Source organism: Theropithecus gelada, chromosome 11 (assembly GCF_003255815.1).
Source record: "Theropithecus gelada isolate Dixy chromosome 11, Tgel_1.0, whole genome shotgun sequence".
Taxonomy (NCBI): domain Eukaryota; kingdom Metazoa; phylum Chordata; class Mammalia; order Primates; family Cercopithecidae; genus Theropithecus; species Theropithecus gelada.
In genome coordinates, this window is record NC_037679.1 from 81,731,027 (window position 1) to 81,756,847 (window position 25,821).

The 25,821-nt window shown below is 40.8% G+C and overlaps 1 protein-coding gene across 1 annotated transcript in view; it reads left to right on the forward strand.

The window, feature by feature from the left end:
- Window positions 1–25,821, forward strand: part of KNTC1 (kinetochore associated 1) — a 102,031-nt gene that overhangs the window by 15,137 nt on the left and 61,073 nt on the right. Inside the window, exons 7-21 of the mRNA XM_025402053.1 lie at window positions 1,404–1,438; window positions 1,982–2,092; window positions 4,123–4,216; window positions 4,569–4,621; window positions 5,439–5,554; window positions 5,948–6,002; window positions 7,787–7,885; window positions 9,374–9,417; window positions 9,513–9,578; window positions 9,675–9,750; window positions 15,180–15,305; window positions 15,396–15,485; window positions 19,704–19,757; window positions 20,377–20,438; window positions 25,545–25,656. Of these exons, the coding sequence (XP_025257838.1) occupies window positions 1,404–1,438; window positions 1,982–2,092; window positions 4,123–4,216; window positions 4,569–4,621; window positions 5,439–5,554; window positions 5,948–6,002; window positions 7,787–7,885; window positions 9,374–9,417; window positions 9,513–9,578; window positions 9,675–9,750; window positions 15,180–15,305; window positions 15,396–15,485; window positions 19,704–19,757; window positions 20,377–20,438; window positions 25,545–25,656 (1,193 nt within the window). The remainder of the gene's footprint in view (window positions 1–1,403; window positions 1,439–1,981; window positions 2,093–4,122; window positions 4,217–4,568; window positions 4,622–5,438; window positions 5,555–5,947; window positions 6,003–7,786; window positions 7,886–9,373; window positions 9,418–9,512; window positions 9,579–9,674; window positions 9,751–15,179; window positions 15,306–15,395; window positions 15,486–19,703; window positions 19,758–20,376; window positions 20,439–25,544; window positions 25,657–25,821) is intronic.

Consider the following 25,821-nt stretch of genomic DNA (forward strand, 5'->3'; position numbering starts at 1 on the left):
ATTTTAAGTACTCTCTTTAAGCTTATTTTATCTTAATTGTATTAAGTTATAATTGAGCATACTTTTAAGTATTCAGAGTACACTTATTCTCCTCTATTAGAGCTGGAACAGTATTTGAATAAATGTAATTTTGGTACGGCCTTCAAGGAGCTTAGTTGGGGAGAAAAGCTTCAACAGTTTAGTTGGGAAAGACAAGACATTTGCTAGCACAATAATAAATGCTTTTTAATGTGGTGAATGAACCTGGAAATGGAAATGACTATGTAGTGTTAATAGTGCAGAACAGGGTGGGCGCAGTGGCTCATGCCTATAATCCCAGCATTTTGGGAGGCCAAGGCGGGCAGATCGCCTGAGGTTGGGAGTGCAAGACCAGCCTGACCAACATGGAGAAACTCTGTCTCTACTAAAAATACAAAATTAGCCAGGCAGGGTGGCAGGCGCCTGTAATCCCAGCTACTCGGGAGGCTGAGGCAGGAGAATTGCTTGAACCCAGGAGGCAGAGGTATGGTGAGCTGAGATCACGCCGTAGCACTCCAGTCTGGGCAGCAAGAGAGAAACTCTGTCTCAAAAGAAAAATATATATAGTGCAGAACAATAATGTAAAATATGTTTTAAGCTAGTAGTCTGGACCATTTATCCCTCTGAGCCAAGTGAAAGTGTTTGAGGAATGGATTTGGAACAGGTATATAATATTTTATTTTATTTTATTATTTTTATTTATTTATTTATTTTTGAGATGGAGTCTCACTCTGTTGCCTAGGCTCGAGTGCAGTGGTGCAATATCGGCTCACTGCAACCTCCACTTCCCAGGTTCAAGTGATTCTTGTGCCTCAGTCTCCCAAGTAACTGGGATTACAGGTGCGCACAACCACACCTGGCTAAGTTTTGTATTTTTACTAGAGGCGAGGTTTCACCATGTTGGCCAGGCTGGTCTCCAACTCCTCCTTGTCAAGTGATCTGCCAGTCTCGGCCTCCCAAAGTGCTAGGATTATAGGCATGAGTCACTGCGCCCAGCCTAAGTGACATTTTAAAAATATTGACTTGCCAGGCCTGTGCTAGGTCTTGGGTATATGACAAGATTGAAGATTTGTTTTCCATAGATTAATGATGGAGCTAGAAAAGTAAGAGCTATTCCAAACAGTGAGAAGTGCAGGAGCGTTGGAGTAGGGAGAAGATCCCCTTAGTAGGAAGAGAGGTGGTAAGGGTAGGTATGGAGAGGTACTGGCTGGTCCCCTGAATCTAACATGTCACAGTTTGCGTATTTTGGTCAGGGGCAAAACTTGATTCTCACCAGTGTTCTTTGAACTAGATTGTATTTAATTTCACCTTGACACAAAAGAGGTGACTTGTATTGTTTTATAGATTAATATTATACATTTAGCCTGCTTTCTTTTTTAATGCAGCAATTGAGAATGTAGACTTCAGTACAGCAAAAAAGGTAAGAAAATAAATCCATAGTGTCCTCTTAAAAAAATTACATTTAATGTAAATGTAGTAGTATTTCTGTATATAATTGGTCTACTTCTTGATATTTTAGAAATTATTATGATACAACATTTTAATAACATTTCTACTTAAAAATACATTTAGGCCGGGCGCAGTGGCTCACGCCTGTAATCCCAGCACTTTGGGAGGCCGAGGGGGCGGATCACCTGAGGTCGGGAGTTTGAGACCAGTCTGACCAACATGGAGAAACCCCATCTCTACTAAAAAACATAAAATTAGCCATGGGGTGGTGATGCATGCCTGTACTCCCAGCTACTCGGGAGGCTGAGGCAGGGAATTGCTTGAACCTGGGAGGCAGAGGTTGCCGTAAGCCGAGATTGTGCCATTGCACTCCAGCCTGGGCAATAACAGCAAAACTCTGTCACAAAAAAAAAAAAAAGATTTATAACTGATTGATATAAACTGATTTTAGTGATTTTGTGGAGTATAAATATGTATTATATATATGACATTCTTGTTGTTTTTAATTTTGCAGTTACAAGGACAAATCAAGTCCAGTTTTATTTCTACTGAAAATTATCATACTCTTGGTTGTCTCGGTCTTGTGGCTGGAGATTTAGCAAGTGAAGTTCCTGTGATAATTGGGGTAATTGTTTTTATAAACTTTTGTTTTTTTGTTGCCTGAAGCGTTTTCTCACGAAAATGTTATTGTTTTGGTTAAATTGCAAAATAATGTGTAACATATAACCGAAACAAGGAAATTATAATATTAAGGTAATTAAAAATAACTCAATAAATAAATTTCTGTCTTGGAAAAAATATTGCATCTTTACCTAATCTTTACCTGAAGTATAGCATTTTTTTTCAATTATGAGAGCAGACAAAAACGACAGTAAACAAAACCAAAAATTCCATTGTTATAGTACCTGTGACTTTGTCACTGATGGAAAAACAGCACATTATTGCAGCTATCTTGAAATAAATATTTACACACCACTACTTCAAAATTATGGTTATCATACTTTTTCTAATAGGAAGTGTAATTACTACTGGTGACATACTCACAGGGACTGCTGATTCTACTGCTTTTTGTTTTTTGGGGTTTTCGTGGCCTACATTCGTAAGTGAAAGAAATTCTGTTTCAGATAGAGATTAGAGAAAATAAAGATGTAAATTTTTTACCCATCCAGCTTCACAGATCCCTTGAATCTTGAAATTCAAGTCAGGTTAAGAACCTTAGTGTTAGAGAATGGTCCTAAAAGAGTAAAGTGTCTTTTTTTTTTTTTTTTTTTTTTTTTGAGACGGAGTCTCGCTCTGTCGCCCAGGCTGGAGTGCAGTGGCCGGATCTCAGCTCACTGCAAGCTCCGCCTCCCGGGTTCACGAAAGAGTAAAGTGTCTTTGATGTAATCTCTGCCTCCTAAGTGATTCTACGTTATTCTTAGTCTTGGTTAGCTAGGCTACTTGCAAGTTTTGTTATTAGTGAAATGGGAATGTGGACAAGCATGCACATAGAAAAGCACAATTCATTCACAACCATTGGCATGTATACCTTGTGTATAATGTCTTATATCTCATGTTACACGTAAAAAGTAACGTTTCATTATTGGTATGCCACTTCCAATAACTGTGATCATAATTTCTTTGAATTTTGGAGGAAAACACCTAATGTTATATTCAAAGATTAGGCAAAAACTCAATATAATTACAACATTTACAACATTTTTACTTGCCAAATTTATATATTAAGTAGTAGTCAGCTGCGTGCCATGGCATGCACCTATGGTCCCAGCTACTTGGGAAGCTGAGGCAGAAGAATTGCTTGAGCCCAGGAGTATGAGGCTGCAGTAGCTCTGATCGCACCTATGATCACGCCACTTCACTGTAGCCTGGCAACACAGTGAGATCCCGTCTCTAAAAAAAGAAGAAACAAAAAAGAGAGAAAAGAAGCAGTCATATTTCCATATTGTGCATATCTAATTTAACATTTCACCAGGGTTTCAAATAATTTAAAAGTAATATTTATAAAATTTTTTCCAATTATTTGTGGTATTTTAATGAAAATACTTATCAAAGACTATATTTTAATCATAATCCTGGAAGAGGTCTTAAAAGTTCACTGCGTGTCTTTAGTGCTAGTTGCCTAAATATGCTCATTAAATATTTGTGTGAAGGCTGGCATAGTGGCTCATGCCTATAATCCCAGCACTTTGAGAGGCTGAGGTGGGAGGATTGCTTGAGCCCAGGAGGTTGAGACCAGTCTCAGCAACATAGGGAGACCCTGTCTCTACAACAAATAGTAAATTAGCCAGGTGTGGTGATGCTCACCTGTAGTCCCAGCTACTGGGGAGGCTGAGGTGGGAGGATCGCTTGAGTCCAGGAGTTTGAGGCTGCAGTGAGCTGTGATCACTGCCCTCCAGCCTGGGCAATGGAGTGAGACCCTGTCTCAAATTAGTAAAAAAAAAAAAAAAAAAGTTGTAATAACCATGAATTTCAATAGTACACTGTTTTTTTCATTCTCTTCTGAAATCAAGAGAGGAACTGGAAGATGAAACCTAATTAGAATATATAAATATATTTTAAAGTTAATAACCTATAAAACTTACATGTTTCTACTTTGAGGAAGGCTCAGGTCTAAGAATGAAATTTGCAGTTGATGTGCTGTGTTCGTTTTTCCAGGGAACTGGCAATTGTGCATTCTCAAAATGGGAACCAGATTTTTCCAAGAAAGGAATGACAGTTAAGAACCTTATTGATGCAGAGATTATTAAAGGTAAAATAAGTTAATGACACTATTTTAGACAATTATTGGTGAGTTTTAATTTTTATGTCAGTGTACTTAGGCTGACATATGGGTCATTTTACCCTACCACTCTTTGAAACAAGCCAGAATAGTTTGATGGTTGTTCACATACAGGACAGTTCTTGACATGTTACAGCTGTTAGTCTTCATTTTGGGAGGTTTTACATTTTAGTAATCACCTAACAGAAATAGAGGCAGAAATAAAAGAAAATAGGACCTAGTAGTTATATAGTTCTGCCTTTCTGTGAATATGTTAATTTACTATTTAGATATATGAAATATTGAAATAAAATCCTTAGACATCTTATTTTCTCTTTTGTAGGTGCAAAGAAGTTCCAGCTAATAGACAATCTACTTTTTGTTCTTGATACTGATGTATGTTTCTTGTTTCTCCTTCAATGTTTTTACTTGATATCATGTTTTACAACAAAAATGTTGTCAGATTTACAAAGACAAGGGTTTTAGCTAGGGTGGATTACTATCTTGTGTACTGTGGTTTATTTCAGTATATGTACCAAAAAAAGTTGATCCTGAAATGTAAATTTTTTTTTTTTTGAAACAGAGTTTCGCTCTCGTCGCCCAGGCTGGAGCACAATGGTGCGATCTTGGCTCACTGCCACCTCTGCCTCCTGGGTTCAAACAATTCTCCTGCCTCAGCCTCCCGAGTATCTGGGATTACAGGCTCCCACCACCACGCCCGGCTAATTTTTTGTATTTTTAGTAGAGACGGGGTTTCACCATGCTGGCCAGGCTGGTCTCGAATTCCTGACCTCAGGTGATGCACCCACCTCGGCCTCCCAAAGTGCTGGGATTACAGACGTGAGCCATTGCGCCTGGCCTGAGATGTAAATTTGTAATCATTAAGACGTAGGTTAGGCACGGTGGCTCACGCCTGTAATCCCAGCACTTTGGGAGGCCGAGGTGGGTAGATCACCTGAGGTCTGGAGTTTGAGACCAGCCTGGCCAGCATGGTGAAACCCCGTCTCTACTAAAAACACAAAAAATTAGCCGGGCTTGGTGGTGGGCGCCAGTAATCCCAGCTACTCGGAAGGCTGAGGCAGGAGAATCACTTGAACCCAGGAGGCGGAGGTTGCAGTGAGCTGAGATCACACCATTCTGCTCCAGCCTGGGCGACAAGAGGGAAACTCTGTCTCAAAACAAAAGACATGTAAATGAAATATCTCTATTGCAGAACGTGCTGAGTTTATGGGATATTTACACTTTAACTCCTGTATGGAACTGGCCCTCTCTTAACGTAGAAGAGTTTCTTCTTACTACAGAAGCAGATTCTCCTTCGTCAGTTACATGGTATGTTATGGCTATGGCTAGTAGTCATTTCCCTTCTATTAGCACCAGGTTTCTTGTCTGGTTTTGTTCAGATCATTTATTATGTTTTACATTCTAAGCAACATTGTGAAACAGTCTGACAGAGTAAAGACCAATTTGTTGTTTGCAAAATTCACTGGGAACAGGCAATAGGAACCTTCAAGTGATTGTGTTAGAAACTGTGTCAGTCTGGGCATAAACGTGCAGAAATGGAATACAGTGTCTATTACATTTTATTTTTTACGGAAGAGTGTTACTTTAACTTAGTTTATATCTTGTAATTGGCAAAGCGTACTTTTTTAAATTGATAGATAATGTATGTTTTTATTGTGTAAAAGCTTACTTGAATTATTTAAAGCTTCTTTTCTCTTTTAGGCAAGGAATTACAAATCTCAAATTAATAGCTCTGACAGCTACAGCTAATAAGAAGGTATTGGAAAATTTTATTTCGTGCTTGTCTATATTATGTGTCAGAAAAAGCATTAGCGAATACAAAAGTAGATGTTAAATAATACAGCATATTAGCTCTTAGTTCACACGAAACCTAACAATCAGAAATAATCCTGCAGAACTCTTTTTTTTCCCCATTTAAAGTAAAAAGCTATAAATCTTGTCTCCATATTTTAAATGGAGCACTTCAGGAACCAAAAATGCCCATAGCAAAGTGTTTATTTTATTTTATTATTATTATTTTTTTGAGATGGGGTCTCGCACTGTCCCCCTTGCTGCAGTGCTATGGCACAATCTCGGCTCACTGCAACCCCTCGCCCCCTGGGTTCAAACAATTCTCCTGCTTCAGCCTCCCAAGTAGCTGGGATTACAGGCGCCTGCCACCACGCCCAGCTAATTTTTGTATTTTTAGTAGAGGCAGGGTTTCGCCATTTTGACCAGGCTTGTCTCAGTCTCCTGACCTCGTGATTTGCCCACCTCAGCCTCCCAAAGTGCTGGGATTACAGGTGTGAGCCACTGCGCCTGGCCCAAGAAAGTGTTTATTAGAGTGACTCTTACGTAGTTCTGGCACTGAGGAATTATATTCACCTTAAATACAAACTGTAGAATGGACTTCAGGTATATGTATGGATTTTCATTCAACATATTTGGAATATGGGGTAGAACATTATTTCATATGTGACATTTAAATCATACAGTAACAAGCTGGGTGCGGTGGCTCATACCTGTAATCCCGGCACTTTGGGAGGCCAAGGTGGGTGGATCACTTGAGGTCAGGAGTTTGAGACCAGCCTGGACAACATGGTGAAACCCAGTCTCTACTAAAAATATAAAAAATTAGCCGGGTGTGGTGGCGTGCACCTATAATTCCAGTTAGTCAAGAGGCTGGGACAGGAGAATCACTGGAACCCTGGAGGCAGAGGTTGCAGTAAGCCGAGAGCGAGCCATTGTACTCCAGCCTGGGCAACAAGAGCAAAACTCCATCTCAAAAAAAAGTAAAATAAAATAAGTCATACAGTAACAGGCTTACTTATAAATGCTTATTTTTTGCATTTAGCTTTGTACTGTGTGTTTTATTTATTTTTTTATTTATTTAGAGACAGTCTCACTCTTTCACCCAGGCTGGAGTGCAGTGGTGCAATCTCGGCTTACCGCAACGTCTTCCTCCCGGGTTCAAGCAATTCTCCTGCCTCAGCCTCCCAAGTAGCTGGGATTACAGATGTGCACCACTACGTTCCAGCTAAATTTTTTGGTATTTTTTGGTAGAGATGGGATTTCACCATGTTGGCTAGGCTGGTCTCCAACTCCTGACCTCAAGTGATCTGCCTGCCTCAGCCTCCCAAAGTGCTCCCATGTGTTTTTTTTGTTTTTTTTTTTTTTTTGAGATGGAGTCTCACTCTGTCGCCCAGGCTGGAGTGCAGTGGTGTAATCTTGGCTTATTACAACCTCCGCCTCCTGGGTTCCAGAGATTCTCCTGCCTCAGCCTCCCCGGTAGCTGTGATTACAGAGGCACGCTGCCACACCCGGCTAATGTTTTGTATTTTAGTAGAGATGGGGTTTCACCGTGTTGCCCAGGCTGGTCTCAAACTCCAGAGCTCCGGCAATCCGCCTGCCTTGGCCTCCCAAAGTGCTGGGATTGTAGGCATGAGCCACCACGCCCAGCCACTCCCATGTGTTTTAATCTGCTCTTAGTTGTGAAGTGCTGTTTTGTGCTTGCAGGTTTAAATTGATCTGCTAAATTAATTGCTCTGCTGTTTTTCTTAGATGAAAAACCTCATGGTTTATTCATTACCTACAATGGAAATACTATATTCTTTGGAAGTATCTAGTGTTTCTTCTCTGGTCCAAACAGGAATTAGCACAGTAAGTTTATTTGCATTTTAAACTATTCTTTTAACTACTTTTTTCTTTATCCAGTATCTAATCAGGGATCATTAAAAGCCTTAATAATTAAGCTAAGCATTAGTGGAACCTAGTGGAAACCTGGATAAATTTCAAGTTTATAACTATATTTATTAATAGAGATCCTCGAATATACTTACTTGATAGTCTAAGGTTAGTCATCATATTAAAAAAGAGAGAAAAAAAATCAGTCATCTGCTTATTCTTCTTTCTTGTGTCGCTATAGGAGGTATAGATGATAACGGGAGATGGAGACTTGCTGTTACATATTTATGTAACTAATTTTCATATTTATGTAACTAATTTACATATTTTAAAAAATATTTTACCACGTTTGTTTAATTTCTTTTTACATACACACTATAGTTTTCCAAACTTTGGAAGTTACTTATAGACATCATGACCTGTCATGCCTAAATCTTCAGCAGGTATCTTCTAAAAATAAGGGACTTCTTCTACAATGCAATTATCACACTCAGAAAATGTAACATAAATACATTACTATTTATTATAAACTCTTCTAGGTTCAAATTTTACCAGTTGGGCCAATTACTTTAAAGCTATTTTATTTTTCCTTATTCATGATCTAATCAAGGATCACTCATCAAATTTAGTTCTCTATGTGTTTTTGTTGTTGTTGAGACAGGGTCTTGCTCTGTTGCCCAAGTTGTAGTACAGTTGCTCGATCATAGCTCACTACAGCTGCCAACTCCTGCGCTCAAGTGATCCTCCTGCCTCAGCCTCCTGAGTAGCTGGGACTACAGGTGTGCACCACCACCTGGCTAATTTGTATATTTTTTGTAGAGAGGGGGTCTCACTATGTTTCCTGGGTTAGACTCAGGCTCCTGAGCTCAAGTGAGCTTCTTGACTCAGCTCCCCAAAGTGCTGGGATTACACGTGTGAGCCATTGCATCCGGTCCATTTTTTGTCTTTTAAGACATTGACATTTTTGAAGAGTCCCAACCCTGTGGTTTTGCAGAATGTTTCTCTATTTGGATTTGATTGTTTCATCATGATTAGATTCATGTTAAGCTTTGTTGGCACGAATACTGCGCAGGTAACACTATTTTCTAACCACATCACATTAAGGGGCTCAGGGTATCCATTTGTCCTGTTATGGGTGATTTTAAATGTGATCATTTGGTTAAGGCAGTTCTGTCAGATTTCTCCATTTGTAAAGTGTTTTTCCCTTAATAGTAAGTAACCTGTGTGATATTATTTTGAGTCTATGGGATTTATCTTTCCTAGCCATTTTTTTCCCAGTGTTTGTTTTTTTTTTCCTTAAATTTTTGTGGCTACATAGTAGGTATATATATTTATGGGATACCCAGTTGTTTTAAAATCCCTTGATGGATAATTCGTGCCTGAATTATCAGTAGTTACTCTAGTAATTATAAAATGCATTGCTCTTATATTGGAATTTTAATCATGTTTTTATTGTTATTGTAGGATACCGTATACCTTTTAGAAGGAGTTTGCAAAAATGATCCAAAGTAGGTCATGTTTTAGCATGTTAAGTCATAGTTACATTAAATTTTATATATTAATGTTAAAAGACAAGCGCATTTATAGTGAAATTTTTTTCCAGATTGTCTGAAGACTCAGTCTCTGTGTTAGTACTCAGATGTCTTACAGAAGCTTTACCAGAAAACAGGTAACTTCTCATTTTTTTTAAGCTTTACCCTTTAGTGAATAACTTAAATTACCTGACTAATAAGCATTTAACAAAATTTCTTTTCCATCTTATCAGATTGAGTCGGTTACTTCACAAACACAGATTTGCTGAAGCTGAGAGTTTTGCCATTCAGTTTGGACTGGATGTTGAGGTAATCATTCCTGTATTCATTTGTTCACCAAACAAGCATTTCGTCATGTGCTAGAGGCTGAGGGGACAGACATGTAATACATAATTGGAATTTAGTATGATTAAGGCTATAATAAAGGTATGACTGAAGTTGATTAGAAATTCAGAGGAAAGAGTGACCCATAGTGGGGCAGAAAGATGTTACTGAGGAGATCGTTTTCAGGCCAGGTCTTTTTTTTTTTTTTTTTTTTTTTTGAGACAGAGTCTTGCTCTACTGCCTAGACTGGAGTGCAGTGGTGCAGTCTCAGCTCACTGCACCTCTGCCTCCTGGGTTCAAGCGATTCTCCTGACTCAGCCTCCCGAGTAGCTGGTATTACAGGCATGCACCACCATGCCCGGTTAATTTTTGTATTTTTAGTAAAGATGGGGTTTCACCCTGTTGGCCAGGCTGGCCTTGAACTCCTAACCTCGTGATCTGCCTGCCTTGGTCTCCCAGAGTGCTGGGATTACAGGCGTGAGCCCCTGGGCCTGGCCTCAGGTCAGGTCTTAAAGATGTTCCAGACAGACCAGGGAGGGGAAGGGATTCTGGGTACAAGGTCAGCGTGGATAGAATGAGGGGGACTTGTGATGCTTCAGGAACTCCTACTGATTAGGTGGGACTAGAATGTAGGTTATATGGGCAGCAGAGAAAAAGAAAATGATGATGCAGAAGTAGGGACCTCTGTTACCCAGGCTGGAGTACAGTGGGGCGATCATAGCTTACCGCAGCCTTGACCTTCCGGGCTCAAGTGATTCTCCTGCCTCAGCCTCCCAAGCGGCTGGGACTATAGGTACATACCACGATGACCAACTAATTTTTAAATTTTTTGTCGAGACAAGGTTCATTGCCCTGAACCAGGGCAACGAAGTACAGATATAGGTGAGAGAGAAGGCTGATAAGAGAAGAATATAGGCCAGGTGTGGCGGCTCACTCCTTTAATTCCAGCACTTTGGGAGGCTGAGGCGGGCAGATAACCTGGGATCAGGCGTTTAAGACCAGCCTGGGCAATATGGCGAAACCTAAAAATACTGCACTGGCAATACAAAAATTAGCCAGGTGTAATGGCACATGCCTGTAGTCCCAGCTACTCGGGAGGCTGAGGCAGGAGAATCGCTTGAAACGGGGAGGTGGAGGTTACAGTGAGCCAAGATCACACCACTGCACTTTATCCTGGGCAACACAGCAAGACTCTGTCTCAGGAAAAAAAAAAAAAAAGAGAGAGAGAGGAATATGGTGGGTAGAATCAGCAGGACTTAGTAATCAAATGGAAGGAAGGGCAGGGGACTTGAGGTTGACTTGTTGGACTCTGGCTCAGCATACACATTGAGTGACGATGGCATGACCTGAAATGAGGAGTATGTGTGGAAGAGCAGGTTAGGGATAAAAGATGAAAAGTTCTGCTTTATGAAAATTGGGTGTGAGCTGAGCACAGTGGTGCATGCTTGTAGTACTAGCTACTCAGGAGGCTGAGGCAGGAGGATTGCTTGAGCCCAGGTGTTTCAGGCTATAATGCAGTAAGATTGGCCTGTTAATAGCCACTGCACCCCAGCCTAGGCATCATAGTGAGCCTCCTATCTCTAAATTAAAAAAAAAAAAAAAAAGTGGATGTGAAGGGTCTGGTGAAATAAGGATGTCTGGTGGGAAGTTGAGGAGTGACCTACGCTACCTCTAAAGGTAGGAGACACCAGTGTAATGGCTCAGATGACTCCAGCAAATGCAGAGAGTGAAAATACATCTGAGGATGTCATGTGGGGCAATAGCATATGAGGGATAGAGGAGGAAGGGCTGTACACATATTTGGGAAGAAATAAGGGAGGAAAACTGTAAGAATGTATGATTATGGAAGCCAAGGAAGCAGTAAGTTTTAAACGTACTGGGGAGTGATCAGCAGTTTCAAATACTACAGAGAAGATCAAGTGTAAAAGCTGAAAAATGTCTGGAGAACACAGCAATTAGGTCATTGATAATCCTTGAAAAGTCAGTTTTGGGGGAAGTAATAAAAGAGAAAGCCTTATTGTAGTTGGTTAAAGAATTAATATTTACTAAGTGGGTGCTTGGTACTCATGTGCTTGTTTTAAAAATATAATGGTTTAAAACATACAGAATACTTCCTTAAAAATATATATTATATATATATATTTGTGTTTTTTGTAGAGACAGGGTTTTACCATGTTGGCCAGGCTGGTCTTGAATTCGTGACTGCAAGTGATCTACCTGCCTTAGCCTCCCAAGGTGCTGGGATTATAGGCATGAGCCACTGCGCCTGGCCAAAAAATTTATATTTATTTATATGTATATTTTGTAGAGACAGTCTTGCTATGTTGCCCAGGCTGGTCTTGAACTCCTGACCTCAAGTGATCCTCCCTCCTCGGCCTCCCAAAGTGCCGGGATTACAGGCGCGAGACACTATATCTAGCAGGAATAATTCTGTGTGTTGTTCAGAAATGCATACAAGTTAAGAGACAAAGTAATTAATGGAATAAGTACTAAATACAAGAATAACATACTTCTGCTTGGGGGAAGGAGGATGATGTATTTGGAAAGACGACAGTGGGATCTGAAACTATTGGTAACATCTGCTTTATTTTTAAGCTAAAGGTGATGAGTACATTATTATTATAATATTTATAATTTACATTATTACCTTTTTGAACATCTGAAAGATTTTAGAAGTAATGTTTAAAAAGAGAGAACGGAGCAAAAAAACCAAACCAAAACAGAAAATCCATGAAAGAAATGAGGGGAATATTCATGAATGAAACTACTCTTTGTTATCATTTATAGTTTTCAGAACCAGAGAGTCCCTGTCAAAATTCGTATTGTGTCCATTGGAAACAGAACCTGAAATTTGAGTATTTCTGACTCTAACCTTTAAAGAACTTTTAGTAGGCTTAGAAAATTGGTTGTCTTTAAAAACCAGCTTCATGAGCTGGGTGGGTGTGGTGGTGTGCGCCTGTAGTCCCAGCTACTTGAGATGCTGAGGCAAGAGAATTGCTTGAGCCCGGGAGTTCCAGGCTGCAGTGAGCTGTGATTACACCACTGCGTTTTAGCCTGAGTGACAGAGCGAGACCTTGTCTCTAAACAGACAAATGAAATCGGCTCTGTCATTTTTGGACTGCATAATTTCAGACACATTACTTAACCTTTCTTGGGTCTCAGTTTTCTTGTTTGTAAAATGGGAATATTAGTACTTACCCTATAGTGTCATGATGACATGTAAATGCTTACTTCTTAGGTTATGATAATTTAAAAAGACAATTCATATAAATCTCTTTCTTCGGTTGATAAATAATCGTATATACTTGGCCGGGTACAGTGGCTCACCTTTGTAATCCCACACTTTGGGAGGTCAAGGTGGGTGGATTACTTGAGGCCAGGAGTTTAAGACCATCCTGGCCCACATGGCAAAACCCTGTCTCTACTAAAAATACAAATATTAGCTGAGCATGGTGGTGGATGCCTGTTGTCCCAGTGGCTCTGGAGGCTGAGGCAGGTGAATCACTTGAATCAGAAGGCGGAGGTTGCAGTGAGCCAAGAATGCACTAGTGCACTCCAGCCTGGGTGACACAGCAAGACTGTCTCAAAAAGAAAAATAAGGGCTGGGCGCGGTGGCTCACTCCTATAATCCCAGCACTTTGGGAGGCCCAGGCAGGCAGATCACGAGGTCGGGAGATCGAGACCATCCTGGCTAAAACGATGAAACTCCGTCTCTACTAAAAATACAAAAAATTAGCTGGGCGTGGTGGCAGGCACCTGTAGTCGCAGCTACTCAGGAGGCTGAGGCAGGAGAATCGCCTGAACCGGGGAGGCAGAGGTTGCAGTGAGCCAAGATCCTGCCACTGCACTCCAGCCTGGGCAACGGAGTGAGACTCCATCTCAAAAAAATAAATAAATAAAAAGAAAAAGAAAAACAAGAATAATTGTATATACTTTCAATGTGCAATATGGTGATTTTATACATTTGCATTGTGCAGTGACTAAATCAAGCTAATTAACATAACTATCACCTCACTTATCTTTTTTTCTGGTGAGAACATTTAAAACCTACTCTTTTAGCAATTTTTTTATTTTTTTGAGACAGAGTCTTGCTCTGTCTTCCAAACTGGAGTGCAGTGGTGCGATTTTGGCTCACTACAACCTCCACCTCCCAGGTTCGTGTGATTCTTGTGCCTCGGCCTCCTGAGTAGCTGGGATTACAGACGCGCACCACCATGCCTGGCTAATATTTTGTATTTTTAGTAGAGACGGGGTTTCGCCATGTTGCTCAAGCTGGTCTTGAACTCCTGAGCTCAGGAAATCCACCTGCCTTGGCCTCCCAAAATGCAAGCATTACAGGTGTGAGCCACCACGCCTGGCTCTTTTAGCAATTTTTAAATATACATTATTACTAACTACAGTCGTCACAGACCTCTGAAACTCATTCTTCCTTCTAACTGAAGCTTTGCAGCCTTGGAACAACATCTCTATCCCCTAGCCCCTTCCCCTGGGCTCTAGTTATCAACATTCTACTCTCTACTTTTTTTTTTTTTTTTTTTTTGAGATGGAGTCTTGCTCTGTTGTGCAGTAGCACGATCTCTGCTCACTGCAACCTCCGCCTTTCAGGTTCAAGTAATTCTACCTCAGCCTCCCAAGTAGCTGGGATTACAGGCACCCACTACCATGCCCGGCTAAGTTTTGTATTTTTAGTAGAGACGGGGTTTCACCATATTGGCCAGGCTGGTCTCAAACTCCTGACCTCAAATAATCCTCTTGCCTCAACCTCCCAAAGTGCTGGGATTGCAGGCGTGAGCCGCCATGCCCAGCCTATACTCTCTACTTTTATGAGTTTTACTATTTTAAGATTTCACATGTGAGATCACATAGTATTTTTTTTATTGTGTCTGACTTATCTCACTTAGCGTAATGTCCTTCAGGTTTATCTATGTTGTTGTTGCAAATGACAGATTTTCCCTCTTTTTTTTTTTTTTAAATAAGGTCTTACCATGTTGCCCAGGCTGGACTCGAACTCCTGGGCTCAAATGGTTGTCCTGCCTCGGCCTCCTGAGCAGGCTGGCACTACACCCAGCTTCTAGACTGAACAATATTTTATTGTGCAAATATACCACATTTTATTTATTCACTTATCTGTTGATGGATATTTAGATTCCATATCTTAGCTCATATAAAGCTCTTAGTAAGTGTACTGCTTGACACGTTTTGTAAGGACTCAACAGAAATGGTTCCTATACTTGCTAATAATCTGGTTCACCTCTCAGATATCTGAATGTTACTTTCGTTAAATCTTATTCCTGGAGCGCATGAGGATTCCCCTTTTTCATAGTAGTTTATTTCACTCCGCTTTCTCTGGGAATAAGCCATCCGCAGGTATTACTGTAGTTCACATTGCTTGATGTGGCATATTTATATTACAGCTTGTTTACAAGGTCAAGTCAAATCATATATTGGAGAAACTGGCATTGAGTTCTGTGGATGCCAGTGAACAGACTGAATGGCAACAACTTGTAGATGATGCTAAGGAAAATCTACATAAAATCCAGGTATGTTTTTCTTGTCACATACTAGAGTATTTAGACTGATGTGTTGATCAACGTTAGGTTGCCTTACTGTGTCTGGCATTTGTGAAACAGGATGATGAATTTGTGGTGAATTACTGCCTGAAGGCTCAGTGGATAACCTATGAAACGACTCAAGAGATGCTGAATTATGCCAAAACCAGGGTAGGTTCGTTTTTTTGTATTTTGGTTTTTGTGGGTGGGGGAGAATTTGTTTTACTCTCTCATAATTCTGCCTCAAATATATTTTTTTCTCCTATCCTCTGTGTGTATTATTAATAAAAAAGTTTTTTTATTGGAGATAGTTAATGGAGATAGTTCACGTCCTATACAATTCACCCATTTAAAGTATACAGTTCAGTGGTTTTTAATATATTCCTTGAGTTGTGCAAGCATCATTAATGTCAATTTTAGAACTTTAAAATCTCCCCTAAAAGAATCTTTAGGGTCGGATGTGGTGGCTCACACCTTAATCCCAGCAATTTGTGAGGCTGAGGTGGGTGGATCACCTGAGGTCAGGAGCTCAAAACCAGCCTGGCCAACATGGTGAAACTCCATCTCTACTAAAAATATAAAAATTAGTTGGGCGTGGTGGCACATGCCTGTAGTTCCAGCTACTAGGGAGGCTGAGGCACAAGAATTGCTGGAATCCGGGAGGTGGAGGCTGCGGTGAGCTGAATTTGCGCCACTGCTCTCCAGCCTGGGTGACAGAGCGAGACTTTGTCTCAAAAAATAAAATTAAGGCTGTGCGCGGTGGCTCAATCGTGTAATCCCAGCACTTTGGGAGGCCAAGTTGGGTGGATCACCTGAGGTCAGGAGTTCAAGACCAGCCTGGCCAACATGGTGAGACCTCATGTTGTCTCTACTAAAAATACAAAAATTAGCTGGGTATGGTGGTGCACGCCTGTAGTCCCAGCCGCTTGGGCTTGGGGTGCTGAGGCAGGAGAATTGCTTGAACCTGGGGGGCAGAGGTTGCAGTGAGCTGAGATCAGCCACTGCACTTCAGCCTGGCGACAGAGACTCCGTCTCAACAGAGAAAGAAAAAAAATTAAAAGATAAAATTTGTAAATGTCTGGGTGAGGTGGCTTATGCCTGTAATCCCAGTACTTAGGGAGGCAGAGGTGAGTGGGTCACTTGAGGTCAGGAGTTCAAGACCAGCCTGGCCAACATGGGGAAACCCCATCTCTACTAAAAATATAAAAATGAGTTGGGTCTGGTGGTACAGTCCTGTAGTTCCAGCTGCTTGGCAGGCTGAGGCAGGAGAATTGCTTGAACCTGGGAGGCAGAGGTTGCGGTGAGCCAAAACTGTGCCACTGCAGCCTGGGCGACAGAGTGAGACTCTATCAAAAAACAAAACAAAATCAAACCTCTATGCCATTAATAGTCATTCCCCATTTCCCCCAGTCCCCCAGCTTCAGGAAACCACTAATTTACCTCCTGTCTCTCTAGATTTGCCTATTCCGAACGGTTCAAATAAATGGAGTCATATATGTCTCCTTCATGTCTGGCTTCTTTCACTTAGCATAATATTTTCAGGGTTTGGGCTGGACGCGTTGTTTCATGCCTATAATTCCAGCACTTTGGGAGGCCGAGGTGGACAGATCACGAGGTCAGGAGATCGAGACCATCGTGACCAACATGGTGAAACCCAGTCTCTGCTAAAATACAAAAAATACAAAAAATTATCTGGGCGTGGTGGCGCATGCCTGTAGTCCCAGGAGACTGAGGGAAGGGAATCGCTTCAACCCAGGAGGTAGAGGTTGCTTTGAGCTGAGATCGTGCTTCTAGCCTGGTGACAGAGCAAGGCTCTGTCCTCCCAAAAAATAAAAATAAAAATAAATATTTTCAGGGTTCATCCATGCTGTACCACGTCAGTGCTATATTTCTTTTTATTGCCAAATAATATTCTATTTTATGGATATACCACATTTTGTTTCTCTGTTTACCAGTTGATGGACATTTGGGTTGTTTATACTTTTTTCCCCCAATTTTGTTTTTATTTTGTTAAAAAAATACATAACATGAAATTTACCATCTTAACCTTTTTTTAAAAAAATGTATTTTGTTTTATTTTTGAGAGGGAGTCTAGCACTGTCGCCCAGGCTGGAGTGCAGTGGTACGATCTCGGCTCACTGCGACCTCCACCTCCTGGGTTCAAGTGATTCTGCTGCCTCAACCTTCCAAGTAGCTGAGATTACAGGTGTCCGCCACCACACCTGGCTAATTTTTGTATTTTAGTAGAGACGGAGTTTCACCATGTTGGTCAGTCTGGTCTTGAGCTCCTGACCTCAAATGATCTGCCTGTTTTGGCCTCCCAAAGTGCCGCAATTATAGGCATGAGCCACTGCACCTGGCCTATTTGAGCATTTTTAAATTTAGTGGTATTAAATACATTCATAATCACATGCAGCCATCATCCATCTCCCCAACTCATTTCAACGTTATGAAACTGAAACTCTGCCCATTAAGCACTGACTTCCCATTTCTCTGTCTCCCCAGCCCCTGGCAAACCATCTGCTGTCTATGTATATAATTTTGACTGCTAAGTACCTTATATTAAATGGAATCATACAGTACTTGTCTTTTGTGACTGGCTTATTTCACTTAGCGTAATCTCTTCCAGGTTCATTCATGTTGTTGCAAATGACAGACTTTCTTTCTTGTTTGTTTATCCATGGTCCCTGACTCTGACCCTAACCCTGACTTCTTTAGTTATTTCCACATTTTTGCTGCTGTGAATAATGCTGCTATGAATATGGCTGTACAGATGTCTATTTGAGTCCCTCTTTCAGTTCTTTTGAGCATATACCCAGAAGTGTAAATGTTGGGTCATATGCTAATTCTCTTTTTTTGAGACAGAGTCTCACTCTGTCTCCCAGGCTAGAGTGCAATGGCGTGATCTTGGCTCAGTGCAACCTCTGCCTGCCTCCCGAGCTCAAGTGATTATCTCACTTCAGCCTCCCAGGTAGCTGAGATTACAGACATGTGCCTCCACACCCAGCTAATTTTTGTATTTTTAGTAGAGATGGGGTTTTACCATGTTGGCCAGGCTAGTCTTGAACTCCTGACCTCAAGTGATCCACCTGCCTCAGCCTCCCAAAATGCTGGGATTAGAGGCGTGAGCCACCACACTGGGCCCTAATTCTCTTTAATTTTTTAAGGAACTACTGTATTTTCCATGGTGACTGTGCCGTTTCACATTTCCAGCAACAGTGCATAAGTGTTCCAATTTCTCCACATCTTTGCTAACACTTTGTTTTTGAGACAAGGTCTTGCTTTCACCCAGGCTGGAGTGCAATTGTAATGCATTGCAGACTCAAACTCCTTGGTTCAAGCAATCCTCCTGCCTCAGACTCTCAAAGTGTTGGGATTGGGGCCAGCGCAGTGGCTGTAATCCCTGTACTAATGTATGTAAGGTGGGAGGGTATGCTTTGATACTGTTTGTATATATTAGTCTGTGCCAAAGAAATAATTTTTTAAAAAATGGATTCTTGGCTGGGTGCAGTGGCTCATGCCTATAATCCCAGCACTTTGGGAGGCCCACGCGAGCGGATCACTTGAGGTCAGGAGTTCAAGAGCAGCCTGGCCAGTATGATGAAACCCCATCTCTACTAAAAATACAAAAGAAAAATTAGCCGGACCTGGTAGTGCATGGTTGTAATCCCAGCTACTTGGAAGGCTAAGGCAGGAGAATTGCTTGAACCCAGGAGGTGGAGGTTGCAGTGAGCAGAGATTGTGCCATTGCACTCCAACCTGGGTGACAGAGCAAGACCCTGTCTCAAAAAAAAAATAATAATAATAAAAAGGGATTCTTTTTGTGTTATAGACCTTTTTAAACATGCAATTTTTGCAGTTGCAAATAATGCCATTTTTGCAATGACCTACGAGTATTGTTGCTATTTATTTATTTATTTGTATTATTATTTTTTTGAAACAGAGTCTCATTCTGTACCCCAAACTGGAGTGCAGTGGTACGATCTCGACTCACAGCAACCTCAGCCTCCTGGGCTCAAGGGATTCTTGTGCCTCAGCCTCCTTAGTAGCTGGGACTACAGGTGTGCTCAACGATGCCTCGCTAATTTTTTGTATTTTAGTAGAAACGGGGTTTCACCATGTTGCCGAGGGTCGTCCCAAACTCCTGAGCTCAAGCAGTCTGCCCACCTCAGCGTTCCAAAGTGCTGGGATTACAGGTGTGAGCCACTGCCTCCGGCCAAATGCATTATTTTTTAAAACATGTCAGTTCTTTATAGTTTACTATTCATTTCACACTTAAATGCAATTTATTTTTTTAAATATTTTGTTATTTCACAGAAAATCCATCATTTAGGAACTAGCCAAATAGTAGATATTCTTCTAACGGTATTTCTTATTATTCTTACTTAGCTTTTGAAGAAAGAGGATAAAACTGCTCTCATTTATTCCTGTGGCTTGCAAGAGGTAATTACATTAGATTTCTAGGTTAATATGTGGGTGAATATACCTTTATGTTTTCCATTCAAAATAAACCCATATTTTATCAAGAGCAAGTTATTTCAATACCTTAGTTTTCTTAACTGCAAAATGGTAATATTAATAGGTACTTACTTTATAAAGTCATTTTGAGATCAAAATTCCTGTAACCTGTTGTGCATAGTACCTGGTACCTGCTAAATATTCAAATGAAGATAAGCTGTGATGATGATTATGATGGTGCCAAAATACATGTGTGTGTGCATGTGAACATATAAATATTTAAATTCTTAGTTCAAAGTGAGTATTGTAATCTAGCTGGATTTTACCATAAGAACTTAGAAATCAGTGAGAAAATGGATTTTAAAGTGTTCCTACAATTATTGTATATGTGCCTTTATAATTGGATGTAATTGGAAATGTTTTTCTTATCCCATGTTTTGTGTGTGTGTGTGTGAAATAAAGGCAGTCCTATGGGAATTGACTTGTGATACGAGATAAATGTGAATGTGTATAGACATGTGAAATGTAATGATTAATTGTTAATGTTTTTTAATTTCAATATTGTTGCATATAAATTCAGATTATTAAATTATTTCTTCTTCAGGTTCTAAGAGCTCATGCAAAATTGACTACTTTTTATGGAGCATTTGGACCAGAAAAATTCAGGTGTGTACATTTTCTGTTAAAATTTTTTTGGCCAGGCATGGTGTCTCATGCCTGTAATCCCAGCACTTTGGGAGGCCGAGGCAGGCGGATCACCCAAGGTCAGGAGTTCGAGACCAGCCTGGCCAACACGGCAAAACCTCATCTCTACTAAAAATACAAAAGTTAGCCGGGCATGGTGGCGTTCATCTGTAATCTCAGCTACTAGAGAGGCTGAGACAGGAGAGTCGCTTGAACCCAGAAGGTGGAGGTTGCAGTGAGCCAAGATCATGCCACTGCACTCCAGCCTGGGGGACAGAGCAAGACTCGGTCTCAAAAAAAAAAACTTTTTTTTTTTTTTTTTTTAAAGATTATAAGTTACATAGAAATTTGGAATGTCATAACAGGTATAGCATTCCTCTTGCTGAATTTGTGTTTCTATGGGGGCTGTTGAGTGATAGAAAATGTTATCTTTTTAGCAACAAAAACTGGCTGAATATCCTTGTTGTCATTTCTTCTTTTTTGAGACAGGGTCTCACTCTGTCACCCAGGTTCAAGTGTGGTGGTGCAATCATAGCTCACTGCAGCCTCAACTTCTTAGGCTCAGTAAAAATCTAACTATCCTGGATAAATTTGGTTCCTTGTCTGCAAAGAAGTAAACTCTCTTAAAACCATTTCTAAGTTTCAATGTTCTAAGGTTATATAGATTTATATTGGTTCTGTAGCTGACATTACTATTTAGCAGTAATAATTATGTCCTGTATGACACAAAACATTGTTTATATTGCAAGGCATTGGAAACCTTTCATGTACAACAGGTACTCCAAGATACCCACTAACCCGCAGCTCCCAGGTCATTCTCTGTGGGCTCAAGCAGCCACTCCAAGGCAGCCACAATTTTTTTTTTCCTAATAGTAAATTCACCCATGAATTGTGTTCATTAGGCCACCCTAGCAGTGAGAATGGCAGATCTTCATATATGTAAGTCCATCTTTTCTATCCTATTGATTAATAGCCATAAAAATTGGATTTACTTGTGTTTTACTTGCTGAAAATGTCACCTCTTTAGAATGATCTGTCTCTTCTTGTGAGGCCAGTCCTGCCCATATAATGACTCTTTCCGCAGTTTTCTCAGCTTCAGCAGGAGGTAAAGACTTCAACAGGAGATAGGCTTCACCCTATAAACAGGGTTTGAAAGGAAGAAAAAACAGCTGGTATTTGCAAAGGACAGTGTGGCCTTACCTCTTTCTTTTCTATTTAAAGGCAAAAATACATCATTTGGAAAAACATTATGGTTCAATGTTTTTTGTATTTTTTTTTTTTTTTTTGAGACGGAGTCTCGCTCTGTCGCCCAGGCTGAAGTGCAGTGGTGTGATCTCGGCTCACTGCAAGCTCCGCCTCCCGGGTTCATGTCATTCTCCTGCCTCAGCCTCCTGAGTAACTGGGACTACAGGCGTCTGCCACCATGCTCGGCTAATTTTTTGTATTTTTAGTAGAGACAGGGTTTCACCATGTTAGCCAGGATGGTCTCGATCTCCTGACCTCATGATCTGCCCGTCTCGGCCTCCCAAAGTGCTGGGATTACAGGCATAAGCCACTGCGCCCGGCCTTTGTATTTTTTTTGAAATACAGTCTCGCTCTATCGCCAAGGCTGGAGTTCAGCAATGCTATCTTGGGTCACTGCAACCTTCGCCTCTCGATTTCAAGCATTTCTTGTCCTCAGCCTCCCAAGTAACTGGGATTATAGGCGCCTGCCACCATGCCCGGCTAATTTTTCTGTTTTTAGTAGAGACGGTGTTTCACCGTGTTGGCCAGGCTGGCCTCAAACTCTGACCTCAGGTGATCTATCCACCTCAGCCTCCCGAAGTACTGGGATTACAGGTGTGAACCACTGCACCTGGCCTTATGGTTCAATGTTTTAATAATCTGAAAATCCATTTCTGATGATAGCAAACAATAAAATAAATTTAAAATATAAGTAATGAAGATTTGTTTAATTCTCAGTTGTTGCTATGATTATAGAATCGTATAAAAATAATGACATTTAAAAACACAATAAAAGAGAACCCACACCCCATTCTAGAATTAAAGGGTCCTAGAAGGTATAAAACGGAGTCTGCCCCAGGTGCAGTGGCCTGTAATCCCAACACTTTGGGATGCCAAGGATACCTGGCTGGGATCCTCTCTGATGATCCTCCTACCTCAGCCTCCCAAGTAGCTTGGGACTACAGATGTGCACCACCACATCTGGCTAATATTTTAAATTATTTTTTTAGAAATGCAGTCTCTCTGTGTTGTCCACTCTGGTCTTGAACTCCTAGGCTCAAACGATCTGCCTGCCTCAGCCTGCCAAAGTGCTGGGATTACAGGTGTGAGGTACCACGCCTAGTGGTCATTTCTTTAACACAAATATTTTAACCTTTGATCATAGATTCTTACCATATCTTCTAATTGCTCATTTCCCTTCATTGTTAATTTATTCTGATAAATAGATTTAAAGTAAGTATATCTCTAATTTTAAGTAGTGATATTTTGGTGCACACGGAAGTACATCTATGGATTCAATTTCTGGAGGTGCAGTTGCTAAGGCAAAAGGTTATTCATCCAAACTTGGCTTCCAAAGCACCTATTCCAATAGAATGAGAAGGGGAGGGCCCATTTTCTCACTCATTCACCAACAGTATGTTATAGAACTTTTTTTTTTGCCAATCTGATATATGCACAAAAATTTAAAAAATATTACCACATTGCTTTGATTTCCATTCTTAATTTTGGTTGAAATACTTACTTTCTCAAGGTGAAAAGCCTTTTTTTTTTCTCCTTACATCCTTGGTCCCTCTTTCTCTTGAGTTGTGTGTGTGTGTTTTTTTTTTTAACTGAGACCTATTTCTATGGTTTTATTATTTTTTTAGAGACAGAGTCTCCCATGTTGCCCAGCCTAGTCTCAAATTCCTGGGCTCAAGTGATCCTCCTGCCTCAGCCTCCCAAAGCGCTGGCATTACTGCCATGAGCCACCACGCCTGGACCGAGTTGTTCTTTTCAAAATTGATGTTATTTTATTTTATTTTATTTTATTTTATTTTATTTTGAGATGGAGTCTCGCTCTGTCACCCAGGCTGGAGTGCAGTGCCCGGATCTCAGCTCACTGCAAGCTCCGCCTCCCGGGTTCCCGCCATTCTCCTGCCTCAGCCTCCCGAGTAGCTGGGACTACAGGCGTTGCCACCTCGCCCGGCTAGTTTTTTTTGTATTTTTTAGTAGAGACGGGGTTTCACCGTGTTCGCCAGGATGGTCTCGATCTCCTGACCTCGTGATCCACCCGTCTCAGCCTCCCAAAGTGCTGGGATTACAGGCTTGAGCCACCGCGCCCGGCTCAAAATTGATTTTAAAGTTCTTTGTGGGTATTTCAAATTGTCCTCTAATTTGGCATTTTTTCTTGAATTTGTTATTGATATTTTTTTACAAAAAATTCAGAAGTTTGTATTTTTGTGTCTGTTGGGAAAGATTTTACCCACCCCAAGATTCAAAATAAATTCTTGGCCAGGTACAGTGGCTTAAACCTGTAGTCCTAGCACTTTGGGAGGCTGAGGTAGGCGGATTGCTTCCCAGGAGTTCAAGACCAGCTTGGGCAACATAGTGAAACCCTGTCTCTACATAAAATACTAAAATTTGCCAGGCAACGTGTCCAGGTGCTTGTAGTCCTGGCTACTAAGGAGGCTGAGGTGGGAGGATCACCTGAGCCTGGGAGGTTGAGGCTGCGGTAAGCTGTGATTGTGCCACTGCACTCCAGCCTGGGTGACAGTGAAACCTGCCTCAATAAATAAATAAACAAAATCTCTTGTAATTTTTCATTTTTAGAGTTTCTTTTTACATTTAAATCTTTTTTTTTTTTTTTTTTTGAGACAGAGTCTAGCTCTGTTACTCAGGCTGGAGTGTGGAGTGCAGTGGTGCAGTCTTGACTCACTGCAACCTCTGCCTCCCGGGTTCAATCAATTCTTCTGCCTCAGCCTCCTAAGTAGCTGGAATTACAGGTGACCGCCACCATGCCCGGCTATTTTTTGTATTTTTAGTAGAGACAGGGTTTTACCATGTTGACCAGGTTGGTCTTGAACTTCTGACCTCAAGTGGTCCACCCGCCTTGGCCTCCCAAAGTGCTGGGATTACAGGCATGAGCTATCACGACCGGTTGATTTTTAAAAATTTTTAACCAGCTACCTTACTGAATTTCTTTATTATGAATAGTAATATTTCATTTGATCTTGTTTTTTCCAGGTATATAATTTTATATTCAAATAATGAAATTTTATCTTATCAGTTCTGATTATCTTTTTTCCTTGTCAAATTCATTATAGAACACTTATTTATTTAAAAAATAGACCGGGCATGGTGGCTCATGCCTGTAATCCCAACACTTTGGGAGGCTGAGATGGGTGGATCACTTAAGGTCAGGAGTTCAAGACCAGTCTAGCCAACATGGTGAAACCCCATCTGTACTAAAAATACAAAAATTAGCCAGGCATGGCGGCGCACGCCTGTAATCCCAGCTGCTTGGGAGGCTGAGGCATGAGAATCTCTTGAACCCAGGAGACAAAGGTTGCAGTGAGCCGAGATTATGCCACTTCACTGCAGCCTGGGTGACAGAGTGAGACTCCAGCTCAAAAAGATAAAATAAAGTAAAATAAAACAAAAATGCCTATAATCCCATCTATTCAGGATGTTGAGGTGGCAGGATTGCTTGAGCCCAGAAATTCAAGTCCAGCCTGAGCAACATAGTGAGATCCCATCTCAAAAAAACAAAAACAAAACAAATAAGAGTGAAAAATAATTATTTCTATGTGCAGTGATTATCTGAGGAGGGCCCTACAGGAAGCTACATGTCTCTGAGGAAGGTGGCGGGAGTTCTAGGGTCTGAGATAGGAAGGAAATGTGCTGAGGAAGGTGGCGGGAGTTCTAGGGTCCGAGATAGGAAGGAAATGTGCTTTGCACCGTGTGATCTTTGGAACTGGGTTTTTTTTTTTAGTTTTTTGTTTATGAAGAATAAAACTAATTAAAATACATTTAAAGATATCCACTTAAAAGGTATAACCTTAATTTTCTTTAAAACTGACCTTTTCTCCTTCTTTGTCTATTCAGTGGCAGTTCTTGGATTGAATTTCTAAATAATGAAGATGATCTCAAAGATATTTTTTTACAGCTAAAAGAAGGAAACCTTGTATGTGCACAGTACCTTTGGCTTCGACATCGGGTAACGTGTTTTACATTTTTTCCTTAAGAGCTTTATAGCTCCTGAGTTAGGTGATTGAATCAATGTTGGAAACTAACAGGGTGCAAGTCTGACTGGGTGATGGGGTGTTTTTTGATTGGTTCTTAAAATATGACTTGCTTTTGTTCACAAAGGGCAAGGGGATGA